Source organism: Acipenser ruthenus, chromosome 8 (assembly GCF_902713425.1).
Source record: "Acipenser ruthenus chromosome 8, fAciRut3.2 maternal haplotype, whole genome shotgun sequence".
In the NCBI taxonomy this organism is placed as follows: Eukaryota; Metazoa; Chordata; class Actinopteri; order Acipenseriformes; family Acipenseridae; genus Acipenser; species Acipenser ruthenus.
The window spans coordinates 30,071,359-30,091,824 of NC_081196.1; the positions used below are offsets into that span (position 1 = coordinate 30,071,359).

At 38.5% G+C, this 20,466-nt stretch overlaps 1 protein-coding gene across 1 annotated transcript in view; it reads right to left on the minus strand.

Moving 5' to 3' along the window:
• Positions 1-20,466, minus strand: part of eif5b (eukaryotic translation initiation factor 5B) — a 41,421-nt gene that overhangs the window by 15,445 nt on the left and 5,510 nt on the right. Inside the window, exons 2-9 of the mRNA XM_034010651.3 lie at positions 12,853-12,978; positions 12,684-12,768; positions 10,977-11,715; positions 9,143-9,357; positions 6,199-6,349; positions 5,539-5,631; positions 1,546-1,623; positions 72-155 (exon numbers count right to left, since the gene is read on the minus strand). Coding sequence (XP_033866542.2) covers positions 72-155; positions 1,546-1,623; positions 5,539-5,631; positions 6,199-6,349; positions 9,143-9,357; positions 10,977-11,715; positions 12,684-12,768; positions 12,853-12,978 — 1,571 coding nt within the window. The remainder of the gene's footprint in view (positions 1-71; positions 156-1,545; positions 1,624-5,538; positions 5,632-6,198; positions 6,350-9,142; positions 9,358-10,976; positions 11,716-12,683; positions 12,769-12,852; positions 12,979-20,466) is intronic.

The following is a 20,466-nucleotide window of genomic DNA, read 5'->3' on the forward strand; positions in this document are numbered from 1 at the left end:
CAGTGGGGTAGACATGTTCTGCCTGTCTTGAAAAGCTCAGGCAAGACTGTCCAATCATTTGAGGAACTCACCTTTCTGCTTTTCTTTTTCCTTTTCTTCATCACTAGCCATGGCTTCCCAGTCATCCAGGTCTGCATCCGGCTTCTGTTCTTTAACTGGAACGACAACAATTACCTTATTGGTGTATACCTGAAGAAATTGCAATTCTACAAAACTGCTAGCAAATGGTTTTAAAATAAATTTACAATTAAAAAATACTTAATCCTCATAAGGACACGTCAGAAAACAGACTTTCCAGGTAAGCTGGGGTCCAACCGGACCCCAGCAATAAAACAACATATAACTATGCACACATCTGTTTCCAAGCAAGTGAAGGTACCACTGTATTCTGGACCCTGTAGTTTATTCTAGGAACATGTCACAGGCATGTGAGATAACATTGGAAAGCCCCTCATTGGATAGCTCTTTCATATTGACTGTGTTTCTAGCTCTTTCTCTTTTCGAGTTACAGGCACTTGAACACACCTAACAATTTGCTGCGCATCACAGCACTGAATGAGGGGGTGGTAGAAAGTACTCATACAGGCATGCCTGACATCACTGGAAAGCCCAAAGCCTGCACTTTTAAATGACATTGAAACTGGAATGCTATCTGTTGAAGCGACCGAGTAATAGACAACAAAAGAAACTTAGGAGCTGACTCATGTCACATGACTCAAGCCTTAGTTTCGGTATGCTGTAGTTTCATTTAGGAACGTCTGTTCAGGACAAACGATACATCATTGGAAAGCTCCAAATCTGTACTTTCAAACAAGCCTTGATACAGGAAGCTATTACGGTGCCTGAGATATTCACGCGAGGTCAGGCCCGCTGATACACTACGCCTGAGGTTCATACAGACCCCAAACCTAAAACAATTTGGGAAATTCAACCAGGCTACCTGGACTAGAATTATCCTTTGCATAGTGTAACAGGATGGGTGCCTGACAACTACCTAAAAGGAAACAAAAATCAAATCACTAGATCCACATAATAACAGATGCAAAAGCCCCATGGGATCCATTTGGAGCCCAAGTTACCTTAAAGACATAATAACTTAAAATATATATATCCCATATTTCACGTTTGAGCGAGGTAGCCCTAACACAAACTGTTAATAAGAACTAAATAAACTGCAAATAAATTTTTTTTTAAAAAACAACCATAAAATATTTATACTAAGGTCAACTCGACAGAGGAGAATTCTACAAAGAACAAGAATATACAAAAAAGTGCACAGAAAACCATATTTAACTACCACTGATGAGACCCTACAAATGAATCTAATTTCTAGTGGAGTTCGACGATCCTGGACATTTTTATAGTTTGTTCGTAAGAAATCTGGTAAGGAATACAAACCTAATTCTCTCAGAGGCCTATACAACAGATCAGTTTGACATCTATTTGAACATTATATGGGTTATTAAAGCATGCAGCATTTTATTGTACTGGAAATGAGAATTCTTTTAAAGATACATTTCATTCAAATAGTCTTAAACTGCAAACCTTGCTCTGTATGCTTCACTTCAGCAGTGGTCTCTATTGATATTTTTTCTGCAATTGGGGACGTCACTTCCATTTGTTCTGAAAAGAAAGCAAGTAGCAAATTATGAATACAGTAATCAGTAACGTCTTTAATGGTGTCAATTATACAATGCCAGATGATACTAGCTAATACAAACCATTTGGCACAAGAACCAATACAGATTAGTGATTTGTTGTACTGACTATTATCCGTACCATATTAAAAACACCTTGTAAATATAAATTAGGGTTGCTCTGATGAACAGATTAAAAATCGGACTGATTAATCAACTAAAGTTGAGCTGATTGCATTTACAATTTTTTACAATTTTAAATAGTGAAGAATTTTTTTTATATACTGTGTTTATTCGAATTTAAGTCGCCCCTGAATTCAAGTCGCACTCCCAAATACGTACACCAAAAAAATAAAAAAAATAAAAAAAATACTATACAGGTAATATTATAGTATTGCATAGCCTTTCGATTGCGTCTCTATCTTCTGTCACATCTCAGATGCTGCAGTTTCTCTTTTCTTCAGCAAACAAAATAACTTTTCTTTTAAAAGCTGCATCAAAAAATGTTCATGAACCTTGCTGTGCAGCCATTATAATATACCGGTACTGTACCGAGAGTAATTACTGTAGTGGGCAGTACTGTGTACAGTTGGTCTTGTTCAAGCGCACCAGAATAATTGACAAGCGCAAATGTAAATTGATACCCTAACTAAAAAACCTTGAATCCAAGTTGCTCCCCCCCAAATTTGAACTTTCATTTTGACCACAAAAGTGCGACTTAAATTCGAATAAATACGGTATATATATATATATATAAAATAAAATCTACCAATAGAAGATCTGCATTTTCTCAGCGGCAGTCCAATCATAAGTGAGTGGAGGCGGGACATACAGTTGAAGGTCTTGAGTAGGTTTAACCAATGGGAGAGTCAAAGACCTGCCCTGGTTTTACAGCTGTCCAATCATCAGGGAGCAGAAAGAGAACATAAATATGCTAGGCAGCGGTAAGAATAGCTGAATTTCGCGTGATATTGCTAATATCATGGAGAGTTATTATTGAGAATTATATTGAGAACTTCGAAGTAATACTTAGAATTGCTTTTTACAAATAAAATAAAATGTCAGACAACAGAGACATCATAGTCGATTTGGTTACGAATCAATTTAAGAACTTTCTTAGAAAAACTGAAGAGTTAAAAAAGGGAGGAATAAAACGACAAATACCCGGACACAGGAAGGGAAGGGATCTACTCGCCACTTTCAACATTCAAATTATCAAAAGGCATCCATGGCTTACCAGTAGCTGTTAATTTAAAAAATAATACTGCTGGAACTGTCTTTTGTTCAGTATAGAAAAGGTGATACGCACCGGCTACAGCAATCTATAATGTCTATCAAAGTCAGCACAAAAACATGAACGTTCCCAAAGTCACTTCTGAGCCACTGTAACACTAAAATTTTTTAGACAAACCCGGATTGATGTTTAACTGGATGAGCAGAAGCGTAGGGATACAATACATCACAAAATGCAAGTAACAAATTCTATATATATATATATATATATATATATATATATATATATATATATATATATATATACATACATACACACACACACACACACACACACACATACATACATACATACATACACTACCGGTCAAAAGTTTTAGAACACCTCCATTTTTCCAGTTTTTTTTTAAATTTAAGCAGTTCAAGTCCAGTGAATAACCTGAAATGGTACAAAGGTAAGTAGTAAACTGCCAGAGGTTAAAAAAAAAAGTTTAGGTTACCAAAAACTGAAAAATAATGTACATTTCAGAGTTATACAAAAAGGCCTTTTTCAGGGAACAAGTAATGGGTTAACAACTTACAGCTGTTCTGCAGCAATGGAAGTATATTAAGCCTTGAAAGTTGATGCTAACAATTCCTTCAGGTGTCCCAACTTTTGTTGATTACTTACAAACCCTCTGTCTGTATAAAAGCAGTGTTGGAACAGACTGTGTTACTACACCCTCTTAAGCATTATTTGGACAGTATTGTACTGCAGGAAGTAGTATATTGCTCTCATAATGGCGAGAAAAAGGCAATTAACAAAGGAAGACAGACAGACCATTATAACCCTTAACCCTTTGCGGTCCATTGTCGGACTGGGTCCGACATTGCAATTATTCCTCACAGGTCCTTTGTCGGACTGGGTCCGACATCATTATAGCAACGCAATAAACGGGTGTTTAGTCGCTTTTTCTCCGGAAAAAGCCGAGAAAACCATTCAATTGCCGAGTGGGAGCGACAGGAGCCGAGACAAGTCGAAAAAAAAAAAGGCGTATTTCATGAATAGTCATACATGGTATCAGGTATCAGATAATGGGGCGTTCATAGTAAACAAGCTGGCTGAGTGCGTCAGCGCACTGAGACTATCATGGACATTTGCAGAGCTTTTTTCAGATGTTATAGTAATAAAATAATGACTTGGATCGCATTATTAAGGAGTTTGGTGATAAAACGAGTGATCGGGAGATGATCGATCGGTATGTACGACTATTATTATTATTATTATTTATTTCTTACATAGGTGAATGCTATAGCAAACGAAAGGGTGGGGCGGGGCTGGAGATGCCTAGTGTGTGCTTTGTTGATATGCAGGGCCATTTAAACCCGTTTGACTGTGAAAAAAATACTTTTAAACAGCACGTATAAAATTAACTGCGCGTGTGAAAATTAATTAGACCTGGCGTGCCTGACGCGCGATTAATAAATGGACCGCAAAGGGTTAAAAGTGTAGGTCTTTCCTTTAGAGAAATTGCAAAGAAAGCCAAGGTGTCAGTGAGTACAGTTTCCTACACCATCAAAAGGCACTTGGAAACTGGAGGAAACTCTGACAGGAAGAGGTCTGGCAGACCCAAAGCCACAACAGAATCAGAAGACAAGTTTCTGAGAGTCAACAGCTTGCGTGATAGGCGGCTCACAGGACAACAGCTTCAAGCACAGCTTAACACTGGTCGAAGTAAGCAAGTCTCAGTTTCAACTGTGAAGAGAAGACTTCGAGCTGCAGGTTTGACAGGTCGAGTGGCAATAAGAAAGCCATTGCTAAGATGGCAAAATAAGAAAAAGAGGCTTGCCTGGGCCATGAAGCACCGCCAGTGGACTACTGAAGACTGGAAGAAGGTTTTATGGACCGATGAATCAAAATTTGAAATCTTCGGTTCATCACGCAGGGTTTTTGTACGCCGTCGAGTAGGCGAAAGGATGGTTCCTCGGTGTGTGACACCAACTGTCAAACATGGAGGAGGAAGCGTGATAGTCTGGGGCTCTTTTGCTGGATCCAGAGTCGGCGACTTGCACAGAGTGAGTGGCACCCTGAACCAAAACTGCTACCACAGCATTTTGCAGCGCCATGCAATACCCTCTGGTATACGCCTAGTTGGTCAGGGGTTCATCCTACAGCAAGATAATGACCCAAAACATACCTCCAGGCTATGTCAGAACTACCTTATAAGAAAAGAACAAGACGGTAGGCTTCAAATCATGGAATGGCCAGCAGTCTCCAGACTTAAACCCCATCAAGCTGGTTTGGGATGAACTGGACAGAAGGGTGAAAGCAAAGCAACCTACAAGTGCAACACATTTGTGGGAACTTCTGCAACAGTGTTGGGAAGAACTTTCCGAACAATATTTGATTTCCATTGTAGAAAGAATGCCACGAGTGTGTTCGGCTGTTATATTTGCAAAAGGTGGCTACTTTGATGAGTCAAAAATTTAGATTAAATTTTGTTAAACAAAACGATTCCATGATTTCTTTTTTATCTCCAATTGTTTATTTGTTCTATGCTTTAATTTAATTTGGTATAGTTTGACTCACATTTTAAAAGGAAAATTACTGTTCCTTGCCCATATTCTGCTGCGTTGTATGACTTTCATTCTAAATGTTATTTTAATAGAACGAAGAGTTAAGTCTTACCTTCTTGGATCTGTTGCTGTGGTTTCTTCTTCTTCTTGTCTACATAAATTGGCTTTTTTTTTGGCACTGAATCTTTGGATGGCACCTCAACACCTAGAAACAATCATCCAAATGGTCAGCTGGATGGATGTTTATATGGTTGAGACTATAAATAGCAGATTAATCCCCAATTACTTTACTTTTTCAGAAAAAAAATCCCAACACAATACTGACGAGTATAAAATTCTTTAAAGTAACCAACTGAAAAATCCAACAATAAGATGGCTGCATGTTTACATCACGCAGGTCTCGTATCAGCCCTTTAAGACAGCAGAAATGGTTCAGTGGAGCAGGCATCCTCTCTCCAGTAAGGGACTTCATGCTTTTGAACATGCGTGCACACTAACTCTTGATGCTTGAATTATTTCACAATTAAAGTCTGTCTATTCGGTACCTCAGGAAGCAGAATGACAAGCCAGGCATAGATTAGCATTCTCATTGTGTTCCTATCGATATTAAAAACTATCTATGTGGAATATTAAAGTGCACAGAAAGCTAAATGGTGTATGAATACAGTTGAACAGAGCCGAACAATTATGTTTTACTGTGAACGCGATTGTGGGAGCATTTCAAATTTAAGGTGCACATAAGCAGGTATCCTGATTTCAACACCCAGCATACCTTGAGCCTGGAGGAGCTTGAGCGTGGCCTCCGCCCTGGCCCGGGCTTCCTTTTGAGTTTTGGTCAACAGCTTCCCTTCCTTCTTTAAGCGCTCCTTCCTTTCCTTCTCTTTTTGTTTCTTCTTTTCCTTCCTTTCTTGTTCGAGCCGTTCCTACAGGTTGGACATGACAATTTGCATTAACATTCCACCGCTGCACCACAGAGGAGCTGGCACCTTAGTTGAAACACATGGATTCAAAAGGGCCATTTGCTAGCTAGTGCTCTACTGTTAAGAGAGCACCAGGGAACTGAAACACATGATGAGAATGTGAAGGGATGATCAACAGCCACAGCATGAGGCGCACTACCAATTTTTAAGATGAAGCACGTATGTAAAGTGGGAACCACATGTTCCAACTACAGCGACGCATAATCTTCCGGCAGAATTTGCAGCATAATTGAGGCTGGTGCGATGTGTGGCTTGTTTAACCACACATTATGTGCTTTGCAGCGTCGGTGTTAGGGTTAGGTGACATAGGTGGCTGGCTAGGGCGCCAAAAACATGGTGTAAATAAAACTGTTCTGGCATTTTGTGTTACTACAGTTTGGATGCAATGTTGAAATAATTGGAGTGCTCATATTTTCCTGTTCACGGTGTGAAGTGAATGGAGTCATTGCTGTAGAATTCAGGGGTGAGCAACTGGCAGCCAGTGGGTGCACTTGGCCCGCCAACAGTTAACAGATAATTATTTTTTGTTTGTTTGTTTTTGCTATGATAATTATGCTCCAAGTCTAACACGTATGCTGTACAGTACTATACTAGTAGAACGGAATTCAGTGTGTGAAGCATCAGGTCTGTCTTGCCCCTATGACGTGAGTGAGGGGGGAAGTAAAGCATTTACAAATCAGTTGGCAGTTTTTATCATAAAAGATCAATAGAGAAAACCAGGTCTCCTATGCACAGCGGCACTGTGATTTTTTTAAAAAAATGGAGGCATGCCCCAATGCCTTGTATTTCAATGCCAATGGAATATAGTCGTACTTGAACCACAAGTTTCACTCTGCGATTGCCAAGATACTAAAATGAGAAAAAAAATTATGAACACCTTACTCTTCTGCACACTAAAAACAGACGAGTTAAAAATATGTGTGTATATATTTTTAATGAAAAGGTTATTTGCTGTAAGAGACATTTATAGTTTTGCCCTGTTAATACGTGGTTAATTATATGTTGTCATGCTGCATTCATTGTAGCAAATATTTCCCAGTTGTGCATCATGTAGCCCACTAAAATAAAGGCATGGCCTGCCAAAGGTTTCAGTGGTTTTGAATCTTTTTTGTTTGCCCATCCCAGATCGTTACGTGCTGTTACTGAACTCTGCTTGTACTTCTAATATTGTGAACTTTCTCCAGTGTCAAGTGTGTTATTCTCTCAGTGAAAAGAAAGACCATGATTGACTAAATCAAAGATCATGCTAATTCAAAGATCATGCTAATTCAAAGATGACCTATTGTAGTATGAATCATGCATGATGAATGCAATGCAGTCATCTTCACACAAACTGCAAACAGGCAACGGGTGTGAGGATCAGTCTACATTCTTTCCTTTTTCATTTCTTTACTGTTTTCTTTTAAACATACCTGTAGCAGGGTGATTGCCCTGCACTGGGGGAAAGTAGTGTTGGTGTAATTTATATGTGGAAACAGGTTTGTTTTGTGTGCTTTTTGGAGTTTACAGAATACACTTTTCAAAGCAAAGCAATACGTTCAATAGAGTGAACTGATCGTTTTTTTTGTTGATGATGACATCTATTGCGTTTCTCTGTCATTGTGCTTGGCTGGACAATTGGAAGCATTGCATTGCCGGCTGTGTAGACAGGATTAAAAAAAAAAGTAAATACTCAGGGGTCGGGGGGGGGGATTGAAATGCGTCTGAGCGTAGGGAAAATACATTACAGTTACTGAAAGAATTATTACAGGAAATGTTTAGCATGTTAATATGCTTCTAGTTAAATTTACTGTCATTTCAGTACAGTTAATATTAACTACTTGTATACCTTGATACACCCAATGTTAATTCAGCAAATAGTGCTGTATGCCTGAGTGACCAACTCAGAGATTGATTAGTTTAGGCTGCATGAATTATCCAGTAAAGAGTTTGAAGAACCTAACACCCTCGGCGGAATCATTATTAACATCACTTAATATTCTACATCAATATGAATAATAATAATATTTTGAATATGTTATAGTTTAAAGCTATTCACCCAGATTTACCAGTAACTAATGGGAGTTTAACCATACTTTACACAACAGTCAGTAGTTCTTTAGTTTTAACTCAGAGGGGGAGAGACCTCAAATGCTGCCTAGGGCGCTACTTGATAATGTGCATTCAGAACATAGGCGACATTAATTATAAGGATATTATCCACACATGTCACATTCATTAGAAGGACATTATCCTATTATCCACACATGTCAATCAAGCGGCCCTTGCTGTTTAGTTACATTCTCTGTTTTCTTCTGCCACCTGATGTCAGGAATAATGAAGTTATCAAGACAGAATGTACAATGATGATCATAAAAGTTATAAGCAATTGAGACCAAATTGGTGTACATAATTCATTTTTGGTACAGCCCTCCTTCTGGATTTACAGCAGAAGTCTTGCCGATATGTTCTGCCATTCTTTAAGTCAGTTTGAATACTCAAGGGGAGCTTTTATCCAGACTCTTCAACTCAAAGAGTGGAGACTGATCCAATTATGGACCAAAACTATTTTTGTAGTTTTATTAAGAAAACATTTTGGCATGCTATTTAGGGGGAATATTAAAAAGATGCCATCCAACGGTACTTGTTTTCTGCTGTACCATTTCAAATAGAACTGGTGGACTACAAGAAGCACATGTTCCTGAAATGAAGGACACTGATTCACTGGTGTGTGTGCTTTTATAAGCATGTCCTCACCTGCTCCAGACGCTGAGCTTCCAGTTCCTCGAGTCTCCGCTGGTGCTCCTCCTCCTCTTGCTTTGCCTGCTCTTCCTCCTCCTTCATGCGAGCGAGGGCCTCCTGCATGGCTATCACCGTAGCCTTGCTCGGCCCTTTCTTCTTCACCTTCTCCTCCTTCTCCCCTTTCTTTTTCTTTTTATCCTTTTTCTTCTTGTCCCCATCATTATCATCAGCTGCAAATTTAAAAAATGTATATTAAATACCCCACAAAAATATACACCAAATTAAAATGTATATAAAACTGAAGACATTTTTATAGAGATTTTTCACAATATAACACAGAGCCTCCTCATTATGATCACTCTGTATCTTAACTGTGGCTTCACTATGGTTTCCAATAATAATTTTATTGTGTTGAAAAATTATCAATAAGCATAATTATCGTCCGTGACCCAATGAAGCAGGAAGCGGCTTGGCACCGAACTGTCTGCGTGAGCACTGCGTACATTGGGAAGTTAAGTATTGACTTTAAAACAAAATGCTTCTAACTTTACGTCATGGTTTCATTTTGATAATAAGTTGTACACTGACAAAGAACGACTGGTTTTCTAACATAAAAACACAAATACTGTTGTTTGTAAAATAAAAACGCTAGCTCGTAAAATTATTGTAGATAACCTTTGACAAACATTTTGACACAGGATTGTTTTTTTGTTTTGTTTTGTTTTTTGGTTTTTTTAACGTAAATTGAATGCAATTACAAAAAGAAAAAGAAAAACACTATGGCACACATGTAATATACCCTAAACAAATGTGTTGCTTCTGTTGCTTCTTTATTTTAAAACTACAGTAAAGACATGAGTACTGTACTGCAACCTATGCACCGCATGGGGAAAAATAAACGGGTGCTCAGAACCCTCATTATATATATATAATCTGTTCCCATGAGAGTTAACTTTTAATAGAAGGATAAGCGATTTATTTCATTAAACTGTCTGCATACAAGCAGCCATGTGCAAAACTCAGTATGTTCCTAATAGTTTGATTCTCTTAGATCCGCCACACAGTAAAGAAAACAAATGCTTCCAGGTAACGTTAGCAATTTTGTTTCGGTATATTAAATATATTTGGTGGCACTTTCTGTTGTGAAAGTAAACGTTCTCGAATTAACAAATGTTTACATAAGAAAAAACATATGTATTATTTTATAGTTACACTACATAATTTATTAATATACAAATTACAATAGGTGTATTTTTATACACCCACGTTTGTTATGGGCACCCACCAGAAATGAAAAACTCGCATATACTGTCTAGTTTTTTTTCTTCTAAACTCAGTGACTGGCAGTTGTCATGCTGCTCAAGTATAAATTACAAGAATTTAAAATATTTTACTTATTCGGCAGATAATCATGATTATCATGATAATTTACAGACGATAATCGACAGCTGAAAATGTCATTATCGTCCAACCCTAATCTTAGTCAAACGTAAATGCAATTTAATATAGAAATTGAAAATATATGCATTTGAGTGGTATTTATTTTTCATAACTGAAAATGACAGATATTGCAAAATAATAATAAAAAACTGAAAAAAAACCTGAACCAAACAAAAATCAAAAACAAAAAATGCAAGCTCTAGTTATATAGGATAAGGCCTGTAACTGAATCACATACTATTCAAATTAAATAATAATCGAACCAAGGTACTAATCAGCCAGCTTACCTTCTCCTGCTGTAGCATCCTCCCTCCTTATCCTCAGAAGATAATCAGCCAGTTTACCTTCTCCTGCTGCAGCATCCTCTCCTCCATCCTTACCCTCAAAAGACACTAATCAGCCAGCTTACCTTCTCCTGCTGCAGCATCCTCTCCTTCCTCCTTATCCTCAGAAGCTGTCGTCTCTAGCTTTTTGGGCTCAACTCTGGCAGCTCCCTCTGTCTCAGCTTTATTGGGTGCATCCACACCCACTTCTTTCTCTTTCCCTTTCTCCTTTTCCTTCAGCTTCTTCTGCTTGGTCTTCTCCTCCTCCTTCTTCTTGCGATCGCGTTCCTTCTTCTCCGCTTTCTTCTGCGCTGCAGTCTTCATCTTGAAGGAACCATCATCTTCCTCGCCACCGCTGTCTGCCTTAATAGCTGCACTGCCACCAGCCTGGGCTTTCTGTTTCTTCTGTTGTGCCTTCCGACTCTGGGAGAAGTCGTCCGATTCCTCTCCGCTGTCCCCAAGACAGTCACCACCAACGCCTCCACCAGTACCTCCCCGTGCTCCACCTTTCACACTGTGATCTTCTTCCTCCTCATCATCATCATCCTCGGAGAGCTGTTTCCTGGCTGCCTTCTTCCCTCCTTTGCCTTTCTTTGTAGCCTTGCGGTCATCTTCCTCCTCAGAAGGATCTTCAGTAGCGGTGGAAGCAGAAGCAGCAACAGCTGCCACTGGTGGCTGTTTGGCAGTCTTCTTACCATTCTCCATGTCATCATCCCTTTGCTCCTCTTCCTCGTCTTCTTCAAAGCTTGCTTTCTTGCCTTTCCTGGTTTTCCTCTTCTCAGCTCTGATAGGGACAGGCTCAGCTTCTTCTTTATTTTCAGGTTTCTGTTAGGGAGACAAAACAAAAACAAAAAAATGGAATTGTATTTGTTATATTCTTCTTTTTGTTGATGAAACAAAATGTATACTGTAAATAATTAACATGGATGAAATGTTTTCTGACCCCCCACCCCCTGATCGTGATGGAACACCTTTAACCCTTTGCGGTCCTATGTCGGACCTGGTCCGACATTACAATTTTCCCTTTCCGATCTAATGTCGGACCCTGTCCGACATTATCAAAAAGACGCAAAAAACAGGTCTCTAGTTGTTTTTTCTCCGGAAAAAGCAGAGAAAACTATTCAATGGCCGAGTGAGATGGACAGGAGCCGATAGAAGCCAAAAAAAAAAAGGGGGCGTATCTCATGAATACAAATAGCCCCGGCATCACATAGATAACACGGACATAAACAAACAAGATAGCTGCTTCTGCATCCAGAGCTCAAAGAATATCACAGACATTTGCAGAGCTTTTTTCAGATGTTATAGTAATAAAATAATTACTTGGATCGCATTATTGAGGAGTTTGGTAATAAAATGAGTGATCAGGAGATGATTTATCGGTATGCACAACTATCAAGAGGTATGTGAAAAAAAAAAAACAGTGAACGAGGGGTGGGTCGGGGCTGGAGATGCAGTACTGAGTGTCCTGTTGATATGCAGTGCCTTTTAAATCTGTTTTACTATGAAAAAAAATACTTTTAAACAGCGCGTCTAAAATAAACTGCGCGTGTGAAAATAAATTGGACCTGACGCGCTGAATAAATGGGCCGCTAAGGGTTAAATATCATAGCTGTAAGCATTTTCAAAGTTTCACACCTTTATTTAATTCATTATTACTATTATAATACTAATCACAAAAACTAAAATGACATGTAAGAATTTAAATAGATTTGTGCGACACAAGACTCTCTAATCCACCCATAGATAATGATTTCCCCTGCCAGTGCGTTATTAGACAAAGAATTGCATACCTTGCCAGTCACTTGGTCTTTATCAGATTTTGCGCTTTGGCTTTCTAAATTGAGTTCTTCTAGCTCCTTAAGAATAGCGTCCTCACTGAAAAAACAAAACAAAAAATTCTTAAACACAGACAGAGGACGGACAAAGATACAACAGCTCCCGTATTTAAAAGACACTTACTCAAAGTCTTGGTTCTTTCTGTTTTTTTTCTTTTTGCCTTTAGATTTGGAGGAGTCCTGCTCCTTGGCAGCGCCTGTCCCTTCTATTTCAGCAGCCAGGGCATCAATGTCAATGTCATCTTTGGCACTAGCAAACAAAATCATTAGAAAATATTAATTACATGATGGAAAAATGTAAATAAAACTAACAGTGGATCATTCCACAATTATTATACAAGACCTATTTTTCCCATTCCATACATGACTGGAATGTTAATTCTCAGGAGAGCAACATGCCAGTAAATATCATGGTAATCTAGGATTTGCAGACATTGTCAGCACCAGTTCGGACAACTAAAATGCCTGCTTTGAACTGTAGAATTTGGAAGTGCATTACGCATCTATTGAGTACAGAATGCCACTTGTGTATGTTTGAGGATCCAGGTTAATCCCAACAAAGCACAAGCTTTGCAAAAATAAATAAAAGTACTATTTCACATCTTCCATTACATGAACCACTCTGATAATTCAGAATATTATTCCTTCCACTAATTGTACTGTGTTATTTATTTAAACTATGCTGATCTGAAATGTTGTTGAATTATTCTGAAGCTGCATAGAATATATTAAGTCAAAACTTAAACTTAAAAAGCATGGTAAAGATAAGAACAAAACGTTGTGTGAATGTAAAGCAATTAAGTTTAAAATTTCACCTCAATAATCAGATTTATGATATCTTGTTGAAAAGCTAGGCCTACACACTTATCTTAATTTGTTTGGTTCCCCCGATAGTCTTATCACCATCTCTGCACAAGCACAGCATTACACAGTCCTGCGCTCTCTCCAGCAGTGGTGATGGGGATACTGCTAATGTACTGGCTCAATTGTGAACCACTGCACAGTTCTGAGCTGCCTGGTGTGAATACTGAATAGGAAATAGACTCCAGCTGCATCCTTTCATCAGATCTATCATTTACAAATTTAGCGGAATATCATTTAAACCACACGATGTGAAAAAGAGATTTTTCCTTTACATACCTTAAAAAAAGTAAGAAGACTGCCAATTTAATTGAAATTAATCGAAATGCTGTAACAAGTTATTACAAAATGTCATCTTTTTTTTTTTTTTTTAAACTCCCTATAAATATGGCCCAACAAAAGTGAAATAAAGAAAGTAAAAAAGACAAATGCAGACAGTTGAGTTAAATGTTTGCCTAATGTACAGGGCATACTGCACTACATGCCCTCACACACTCCTTAAGTAAAAATCTAAGAATCAGAAGATAACCAGCAGCTAACCAGCTTATTTCCTGTTACCCATTAACATCCAGTACAGGTAGTTAAAGGGCTTATTTAGCAAATCAAATTAAAAGTATCAGGAATGCATGTGACGGCTTTGAGGCTTGAAAATAACCATTTTATGAATGCAATGCAACAGTATGTGATGAAGTAACTAATGAAATCAGTTTGCAACAAACCATTTCTACGCTAGTTGTTTCTGTGCTATTGATGTCAACATTAAAGATCAGCAAATTGGAAACAAGACTGTTAGCTGTTACTATGTAGAGAATAGAAAAAAGTAAATCAGTCCTGCCATGAGTAGTCAGCCTTAGTTAGCTGTGGTTGTAATTTAGTAGCATTTTGCTTTGGCTTCATACACAATACTGAAGGTTCTGGTCTTGAAAGCCCAATTTCTCTCCATCCTATCAATAACATACAGTGGCTATAGTAAGTATTCACCCACCTTGGACGTTTTCACAGAAATCTTGATGCATTTAAATGGGATTTTTTTTCCTTTGATTTACACAACCTACTCAACACTTTCAATGTGTGAAAAAATGGGGGGGTAAAAAAACAAATAAATTAAAAATAAAACCCTGAAAAGTCTTCATTAGATAAGTATTCACCCCCTTTGCTATGACACTCCTAAATAAGCTCAGGTGCAACCAATTGCCTTCAGAATTCACACAGTAAGTTAAATGGAGTCCATCTTTGTGGTTCACATGATTTCAGATTAAATACATCTGTCTCTGTAAGGTCCCACAGTTGCACCATATTTGCACCATATTCTTGCAATTGGTTGCATCAGAACTGGAAAACACTGTTACATGAACATCTCTAGAGTTTATGGTACCAATATTTATTGGACTGAATCAGTGGCTCCAAACACAAGCGCTAGTGCAGTAAAGCACATACATACCCCTACTATTCTACCCTCCTTCTCACCCCTCTCGGACTCCGGTCTTTGCTCCCTGCTCCCTAGCCATAAACCCACCATGTGTGCTCAACATCCCCTCCCCACTCACCTCTTCCAGGCTGCGGCCCCTGCGCTACTCCCTAACTCTTCTCTCAGCCCGTGCAGTCTCCTTCTCCTCTGTCCTAATTCTCCTCGACCTCTCTGCTGCCTCTGACACAGTTGACCACTCTATTCTTCTGTCCTCCCTCGCTGACCTGGGACTCCAGCACTGCTCTTGCCTGGTTCTCCTCCTACCTCTCCGATCGCACGTACCGGATGTCCTGGCATGGCTCACACTCTGCCTCTTGCTCTCTTTCTACAGGCGTCCCCAAAGGCTCAGTCCTGGGACCCCTCCTGTTTTCTCTCTACACCTGCTCCCTGGTTCCCCTCATCTCCCCCCATGGGTTCTCGTATAATTTCTACGCACATCTTCCTCTCCTTTCCCCCCCTCTGACCCCGACGTTTCCTCCTGTATCTCGACCTGCCTCTCGGCCATCTCCTCCTGGTTGCACTTAAATCATCTTAAACTCAACCTCTCCAAATATGACGTCCTATCGCTGCTTGCATCCATTTCAAAACTCTTGTACTCGCCTATAGCTGTCTTGATCTTTCTGCTCCCTCCTATCTCTAGACATTCTCTATCATTTCTTCCTACACCCCGTGCAGTCCTCCACCACCGGCAGATTACCTGTACCCCCCCCCCCCGGCTTCCAGAGCCCGCTCCTTCTCCACCCTTGCCCCTCAGTGGTGGAACGACCTACCCACGTTTATCAGGACTGCTCTGTCCCTGACCACCTTCCGGCACCTCCTCAAGACAGACCTGTTCAAACAACACCAGTAAACCTCACAACTCTTGACTATATTGGACTATATCGCCCCCAATTGTACCAGTACTCACATCTGCTTATACTTGCACTGAACTGCTCCATACCTTGCCGTACTCTACTACTACTCAAGTATAACTACTTCCTAAATCATATAACCAAGTCATTCTCATCCATTTATCGTACTTACTACGTGCTCTTACTGGACTCGCATAAGCAAATAATTTTACTATGTTAACTGCTCTTCGTCAAACTCGCTCTTACATGTAATGATTTACTGCATTCTTTATTTTGATCTTATTTGACTTATCTGCTACTGACTATTGTACTTTAGAACTGATCTTATCTGTAATGGGATATTTAATAATGATACTTTGTAATGTGATACTTTGTACCGTGATATTTTGTAACAACTAGTCCTGGTTATGGGTGTCTGATAAGAAAAATAATAATAACAATAATTCTTAATACTGTATGCACAGTACACACCCAATACTGGCACAGAACAAATACAGTTTATTGATGGTATTGTTTTATCACTGAAGAGGACGTGGCTCCACTGAAGGCGAGTCCACCTAAGGTGTTGTTGGCACCACCTCATCCTGTTGCGACGGTGCACATTGCTTTGACGACGAGCCACAGTACGGTGCCCTAGTCCAGCCTCCAACATGCCTATTGCACAAAGACATATTGGTGTTTTTCTATGATTTTCTTTATTGCTTTTATTCAAGCTTGCAAACCAACAGCTGAAATCACTCCGATCAACTGTCTCACTAATTAGGTGATTAAGTGCATATGCTTCAGTCATTGTCACTCAAGTGTGTCATGGTCAAGGATGAATGATCGAGCGATTAAAAAGAAACCAAAAACATTTTGTCAATGTCCATCTATATACCTTATTTTTTTCCGAAAATAAATGTCTCATAATAGTGATAAGTTTCTTTTGATGCTCAGTATAGTGCAGGTAAGCTATTGTAAACTACTAGAAAAAGGCATAGGGCTTATATTTAAACTGTTTTATAAATACAAATGTTAAAAACTGAACAGATATTTTTACTTATTGTATTTATGACAAAAAATGAACAGGCATTGTTTACTTGTTGCATTTACTTCAGAAAATGAATACAAAGAATCATGTAGTATTATATTGTGTGCTTGACAGCAATATATACATTTGTTTTACAACAGTCACACAAAAATAACACTTTGCATTTGTACTAGTAAAAAACACTTCTGTAGAAAAACATATATAACGTGACATTAACTTTTATACCCACTTGCTGTCAAACATTGCGTATTATAACTTCTACCTTTACTGTACAGTAGAAAAGAAATGTAGCCTACGCAATGTCAACTATAATTATTTAATATTACACGCCTATGCGCGGTGACACGTTTCATGCGTAAAATTATGCAGGCGCATAATTGCATAATTCGCCGGCGTGTAACTAATGTTTTAACTGGTGTTTTTTTTTTCCTGGATTTAATGTAAATCGCGTATTTTTTTATAGATTTAAACAAAAAAGTCCAGATTTAGCTAAATACATCAATGTTAACAACCACATTCTTAAAAGTTTTTTAATTTGTACGGAAAAAATTGCCATTGTATGCAGAGGAGGCGGGGAAGCAGAGGGATTGGCTCTCCGAGTGTAAGGGCAGATCTGCAGCACACAATGCCAAATCAAACGCATTAATGGGCACGGGCTTGCACGTTAAAGGTCTGTGCACACCGGACGTGGACGAGAGAGCGAATACAAAATAATTCAAACAATTTATTTAAAAGGAGTAATGCACACCGCAAGCAAAGTGAGCAGGGCAAATGAAATGATCAAATATAGAAATGCATCTATTTTATTTGTATTTGCTCTACGTGCTGTTCGCATCACAATGGACGAATCAGAAATAAGGTCGAAGGTAGTGGCTGTCAGACTGTCACTGCCTCGCGCACGTAGAGATTACCACAGAAATAAAAATCAATGAGAATTTAATTATTCAAATCAAAAAATCTAATGTTCTTTGAGTGTCCGTGGTTATAAAAACAATACAAATTAGGACGCCACATGGTGTCAGGTTTTAATATCAAATACATTTTGCTCACAAATAAAATCAAATAAAAAAAACTAGATTTAGATATACCTGCAGCTGATTCAATGGTCAGCAGAAAAAACTGCTAAGCTGCAACATTTTTACGTTATCGTTCTAGCGCAGTATCGTGACAGCTAAATAGCTGGTTTTGTCCACCACTGTACAGTTAAACATGAAAGTGGTTCAGTCATGACATGGGGGTGTTTTAGCAGCTCAGGGACGGCAGACATTCATGTGATTGAAGAGTAAATGAATGCAGCCATGTATCAAAACATTCTACAAAGTACAATGATACCATCTGCCTGTAGGCTGATTGGCAGACAGTTTATCTTCCAACACAACGATGACCCAAAGCATACAGCTAACTCAACTCTGTATCCATTGAAATCCAGATCAATTGAATAGAGATGCTTCAGACTGATCTGAAAAAGCTGTGCGTATATTTGTGTTTTATGTTGCATGTCTGAAAGCCATAATAAAAGCAAAAGAAGGACACACGAAACACTAAAGCAGGGGTGCCAATACTTGAGCAAATAGGCCTACTAAAAAATGAAATAAGTTTGTTCGTTTTTTGATTAAGATTTACTTAAATTACTAGAAATTGTGTATTTAGCTTTTTATTTTATTAAAGTTAAAGTTTACTAAATGTACTTAATCTTGAAAATATTAGAGCTATCAATTAAATCGCAGTTAACTTCTGCGATTAATGCATTCGTTTTTAGATTCATTTTTTTAACACACGTTAACTGCCCCTGTCTTGACCCTCTCAGCATACCGTAATTCATTCACTGCAGCACTATTTTAATATACTCAGGTGTAAGCAACACAGTAAGTGCAGACGTCCTTGGAATAGAAAGTTAGTTACGGAACTGCATTATGGAGAAAAGCACTAAAAGTGAAGGGCTTATGAAAGGTAAGTTTATTTTTTAAAAACTTTCTGACAGTTCATTGGATAGAAAGGCTGTTATTTCAGGATTTCTGCAAGTCTGTGAATCAAGCTACACCATGTCAATGATGTACAATACAGGGTGTCCCACTTGAAAGCAGCCCTGTAAGTATTTCAGTTAGATGTTGGCATTCAGTCCATGTTGGGAGTGGCATTCCTGTATAAACAGAGTATGTAATAATGAGGATTCCTGTACGTGTCTGTGCTGCTCCATCATGTGATTGTTTATTTATTATTTGTTTGTAATACTTGTACTACTTACAGGGGATGCTTTCAGTGGGACACCCTGTAATGCTGTTGCAAAGTGGATAGCTACCAACTTTCAATTTTATTTCAGTTACCAAATTTATTTTTAAAAATATATTGTTTACAATTAAGGAATATATAATCGTTACCATGAATGCTTTTGTTTTATTTAGATATTTTAAGATATAAAAAATAATGTAATACCCTTTTAAAGGAAACTGATAAGAAAATATATAGTATAATTTGAAATAAGGCAAGTAATAAACTGACTCAGTTGTGATTGAGCAGTTGGTTCAAACAATTTCACAGCAAATGCTGGAGTTTTTATGTATAATTCTGTGTAAATAAATATAAAACCATTTTTTATGATACAATGTTTTTTGGATGACTATTATTATTATTATTATTATTATTATTAATAATAATAATAATACTAATAATAATAATAATAATAATAATATCAGTAATAAAACACATTTGAATGAGATGGATGCAGTAATTGTATCAATTAAATATGCGATTAAAAGGGGCTCCTGAGTGGCGCATCCAGTAAAAGCACTTGCGTAGAGTGCAGGATGCGCCCTATAGTCTGGACGTCGCGAGTTCGAGTCCAGGCTATTCCTTTGCCGATCGAGGACGGGAGCTCCCAGGGGGCGGCGCTCAATTGGCCGAGCGTCGCCCGGGGGGAGGGAGGGTTAGGTCGGCCAGGGTGTCCTCGGCTCACCGCGCACCAGCGACCCCTGTAGTCTGGCCGGGAGTCTGCGGGCTTGCCTGTAAGCTGCCCGACAGCTGCGTTGTCCTCCGACGCTGTAGCTCTTGGGTGGCTGCATGGTGAGTCCGCAGTGTGAAAAAATGCGGTCGGCTGACGGCACACGCTTCGGAGGACAGCGTGTGTTCGTCTTCGCCCTCCAGAGTCAGCGCAGGGGTGGTAGCGGTGAGCTGAGCATAATAAAATAATTGGCCATTCCAAATTGGAAGAAAATAATAAAAATAATTGGCAACGACTAAATTTATAAAAAAAAAAAAAAAAAAAATATGCGATTAAAACCTAGATTAACTGAGATTAAAAATTGTTGCTTGACAGCCCTAATTTTTTATTATATATATATATATATATATATATATATATATATATATATATATATATATTATATACACACACTACCGGTCAAAAGTTTTAGAACAACCCCATTTTTCCAGTTTTTATTGCAATTTAAGCAGTTCAAGTCCAGTGAATAACCTGAAATGGTACAAAGGTAAGCGGTAAACTGCCAGAGGTTAAAAAAAAAAGTTTAGGTT